This window comes from Octopus bimaculoides, chromosome 3, assembly GCF_001194135.2.
Source record: "Octopus bimaculoides isolate UCB-OBI-ISO-001 chromosome 3, ASM119413v2, whole genome shotgun sequence".
In the NCBI taxonomy this organism is placed as follows: Eukaryota; Metazoa; Mollusca; class Cephalopoda; order Octopoda; family Octopodidae; genus Octopus; species Octopus bimaculoides.
Window position 1 is genome coordinate 32,852,728 of NC_068983.1, and position 5,101 is coordinate 32,857,828.

The window sequence follows — 5,101 nt, forward strand, 5'->3', positions numbered from 1 at the left end:
TCTCTCTCTCTCTCTCTCTCTCTCTCTCTCTCTCTCACGCACACACACATACATCCACATACGTACACTCACTCACACACCCATAACAATAACAACATATTTTCACTTCGAGAATGACGAATTCTTGGCTGTTCCTGGATAGCAGCGCTGAAGACATTAGATTTCAAGAATTATTATATAAATACATATATATTTTGAATTTGCTTTGCAAGAATTTTGATCCGAGATCATGTGTTGAAACCAATACTATTATATTTTAGAAGTGTCTTGATAATGCCTTCAAACACAACCACCAGTCGTTTTCTATATTTCTTTCATTTTTCCAAAGCAGCTATTGCTTAGTTGTGAACCACCAAATATTTTTCTTCATTTCGCTGTAGCCTTTTATGTGGATGGATAATTTTAAAGGCTTAATTTTTCGTCTTTAACACATGCAACAATAAAATAATTGTAATTCTTCAAGTGAAGCTCAGGTTATTGGTTATTGTGTGATATAAGTAGTTATGAAAGGATACCAACCAAAACAAGGTTAATTAGAAAAATTAATGTTCCAAGATTAACTTACTTACTTCATGTTTCGGTCCAGGTGTGAAAGAATATTGTCAGGCTGTCTTGAAAATTAAATTTGCTTCTTGGGGATAATGCACCAAATCGCTATTCGACCTCGATCATCTGAAAGATAAAGTCCTAGTAGTTTTTATACCTCCAAACACAATCAGCATGGTTCATTCTATGAATCAGAGGTAACTTTGTGCAAAAGATTAAGCTCCAAGATCATGACTGTAAATCTTGTATAAAAGAATTATTGGCGTGATCATCATATCGCTCTTGAAAATTGGGAAGCCTTATGGCAATAAGTGGTACAATGAATCTGGAGTAAAATCTATCAAAACTTCAAAACAAAATATACAGATATGTACATGCTCTATCTATAAGTACTTGCATATATACTCATAAACATGCACAACTACTCTGATGATGTTGTTGAAATTTCAATGGAGGAGTTTGGATCCAGGCGACATACCAAATACCGACTCTTTTTCCATTGGCTAGGAATCCCGAACTAACATTAGATAAATAGACGTGCATACATACTGTTATATCCTTATGGATAAACGCAGTGTAATAACAATATAATCGAAACAAACAGCAGTAACCACACGATACGTAACAACAATCTTTTAAGAACCAACAATCTAACACGCTAACCCGAACTGTAAACTTTGAACTCCAACTTTGTACCACCAACACACGAACTGTGGAATTAGCACGTACTACCTCAGTTACTCGGACTGCTACTATTTATATGCAGTGGTCCAGTCCATTCTCGCCAGGGGGCGTCGTAATCTCGCACAACACATACACATATGAGTAAGCGTGCATTTGTGCATGTGAGTTAGTGATTGCAATTTTGATTTATTTTTATTATGCACGTGTCATTAAAAGATTATGTACATATAAGTCATTATTGTCCCTTGTATGACGTAATTTGTTAATTATGTGCAATGAATCTTATTGGACACAGAAATAGATGTCAATGCGTCAGTTCCAACACACGACGCCGCCACCTCGCACCTGGCTTTGTTCAATAAAAGAAAATTAACAATTACGATTATATATAGTGATAGAATTTGCGAATATATATTAACAGACAAAACTATCTCTATCCATCTATCAACTTCCTATACGCTTTCGCTCACATGATTACACTTTCTCTCTTTGTGTATGCATAAACACACGCGCGCGTGCATATATGTATGGTGATCTAAAATTGCTTTTAGCAATATGTTATGTAGATCAAAAGCTATTCAACACAAAGTGACTGTAATATAATTAAGTTCATACAAAAAAAAAAAAACGTGGATAAATAAAATAAGAGATGAACCGGTGATTGTAAGCAGAAAAACGGAGAAATCAGGAGAGTGAGACATTATAGTCGTTCTTCATGTATAATGTGTCGATGTCCTGAAAGTTCACTCTCTAATCCCCAAGATAAGAAGGTAGAATTCGTGTAATCCTTCACATTGATAGGTCGAGAGAGATATCTGGAGAATTCATATTAGAACTTGACAAATAGGAGAAAAGAAAATACCGGTAATCTTTTAAAGCTGTATCTGACGTTTGTTGCTCAGTAAATGCAATTCTGTGTATTGGGTGTACATATAATTGAAGTAAATTGACGTTAGTGAATGTATATAAAATATCAAAAAATTGCATTATATTAACACTCGTCCCGTCATTGGAAGGAAATAAAATTTTAGTGGTTGAATATACTTAATACACACGCATACACAAACACTCATATATATGTATGTGTGTATGTATGTATGTTATCAATCAGTTTCATTTCTGTATTTTTTTGTCAATAGAGAAAGAGCCGGACTCTAACATAAATTCAAGGCTCCTTCATTGGAACTTTTATCAACGTGAGTGTGTTTTCTTCAAACGTAATATGTATACATGCTGAAAGAGATCGTATTAATAATTCAGAAATCTCTGCATATAAATATACAATTAATGCGATCGAAACACATGTCAGACAATTATCATGAATAAACCACCTGTAAATAAAAATAAAGTTTGAATGTTCAAATTCTCCATTCACCTTATTATCAATAAATCAGCCGCCATAATTAATTCCTAGCTTCAAATTTTTTTTTATTCTCTCTTTGTATATTTCCTCGTGTTCCTTCCGTTGAAGAGCGTTGGCGCGAAACGTAAAAAGACTCTCTGACTTTCCCGAGCGTTAAACTAGTACACATGTTTATTGTTATACACCTGTCATCGTCTTTTGTTTTCCTGTAAATTCCATATATATATATATATATATATATATATATATATATATATATATATATATATATATATCTGAAGTTTTTGTATTTGGTTTGCAAGATTCTTTATGTGAATTCATGTGTTGAAGCATATTTCATTGTGCCTAGGGAGAACCATTCTCTTTTAGTGCATTATAACTTAACACTCACCGGTTCGACTTCCACTCCCTTATTTCTTTTTCCTAAAATTTTTTATTGCGTCTTGCAACTTCTTCAATAGGCGTCGACACGTATACATGTATACACAAGTACATACATACATATATGTATACAGATGCACACTGACGCACACTCATGGCCACAAACAAACAAACAAACAAAAAGAACGCAGCTCTAATAACGGACAGAGTCAATGACTATTAAAGAGGTTGCAAGATACAACGAAAATTTTAGAAAATATAAATAAGTAAATGAGTGGAAATCAAACCGGTGAGTGTGTTAAGTATTAATGCACTAAAAGCGAATAACTCTTCCCAGACACAATAATATATATACATATATATATATATATATATATATATATATATATATATATATATATATATATATATATATATATATATATGTATATGTGTGTGTGTGTATGTGTATATATATATACATATATATACATATATATACATGTAGTAAGTCTCATCTTTTCAGTATGCAAATAAAATATACAAAACGTCAAAGAAAATTACGTCTAAAAATAATATAAAAGCTCACATATATAATAAATAGGAAATCATTTGGTTCAATGCCTTCCTGGGTTTCATTATCTGAATACGTATATTGCTAAGCACATCTTTAATTATCACAACTGACACTTTCCGAAGAATCATAAATATTGAAATTTTAATAGAAATAATGAAAATTTAGTTTCAGCTCTTAATATAATTTTCTACAAAACTAGGAAGCCCTAAGACTATTATTCATAAATATCTACATGCCAAATCTTATAAACAGGTTAACTAAGGTTAAGACAGCTTTCAGAGATTTATTGATTTATCGTGTGTCCACCTTAAACACTTTTTGAGTTGCCACCATTTTGTTTCTACAAATATATAAGCCTGTTGAAATATTTTGAGGTATGTGAGAAGTGAATATCATATAGTACATGGATCTACGTTCTAAAAAAATGTTCCAAGTATTTTGAAATGCTTGTTTCTCCTTAACGGGTATATTCAACTGATTTTATATATATATATTTATCCAGTATATGAGTAGAAAATTATTAAAAACAGTACACACATTGATATAAAGTTGGTAAATTATGAAACTAATAATCACAGTCTGTATAATTTCAGCTTAAAATATAATAGGCATATAGGCACACACACACGTATACACATAAACTGTGTACACTGAGCAAGCTAAAGTTTCGAAGTTGCTGTCAACTTTCCGACGTAATAGTTAATGTATTATTCAGTAGTAGTTTCATGTTAAGTTGTTTTAATATATAGCTTAACATAAAGCACACACATACACACACATACACACTCACACACATACACACTCACACACATACACACTCACACACATATTTATCAATATATCTATTGCTATATATTCACACACATACATATCTATGTATATACATATACGTATACATACATATATATATGCGCGCACACACAAGCACACACATGCACTCACACATAAGCATACACACATGTATATATGAAGAAATAGAGAGAAAGAGAGAGAGCGATGACAAAGATATATGTGACTGATATTTTCCTATTCATATCATTTCAGTATTTTGGCTCTTGGTGCTGAAGGTGGCAGGGCAATAGCTCCACTACACCAGTCACGTGAAGCGAAGCAGTTAGCTCCATATGCAATGGCGTACTTTCATTTATCTGAAGGTACAAAACTCAATATCTTGATCGGTCAGAAAGGTCAAGATGCTTGTTCTGTAAGTAATATTTACGTTGCATTTCTGCTTTGCTTTTAGTTTGTGTTGATGTGAAATATATATATGTGTTGATGCGTGCGTATGTAGATATATGCGTGCGTATATAGAGATATGTGCGTGCATATATGGATATATGCGTGCATGCAATAATATACGCAGTTTTAGACGCGTTTTGTCACTGCACAGTAATTTCTCTTTGTTTTTAACAGTCATTTTTTACAGGAATTTTTAATTGGCCAGATAACTGAAGAGATGTTGGCGTGGGCTCCCACCCTAGCATCCGAAACTCGGAGTTTTATCATGATTACTGAATAAGTGTCACATATGTTTACAGATATATATATATATATATATATATATACATATA

At 32.5% G+C, this 5,101-nt stretch overlaps 1 protein-coding gene across 1 annotated transcript in view; it reads left to right on the forward strand.

Moving 5' to 3' along the window:
• Window positions 1-4,982, forward strand: part of LOC106872479 (leukocyte tyrosine kinase receptor) — a 278,847-nt gene extending 273,865 nt beyond the window's left edge. Inside the window, exons 5-6 of the mRNA XM_052966722.1 lie at window positions 4,575-4,734; window positions 4,944-4,982. Of these exons, the coding sequence (XP_052822682.1) occupies window positions 4,575-4,734; window positions 4,944-4,982 (199 nt within the window). The remainder of the gene's footprint in view (window positions 1-4,574; window positions 4,735-4,943) is intronic.
• The last annotated feature ends 119 nt before the right edge of the window (window positions 4,983-5,101 follow it).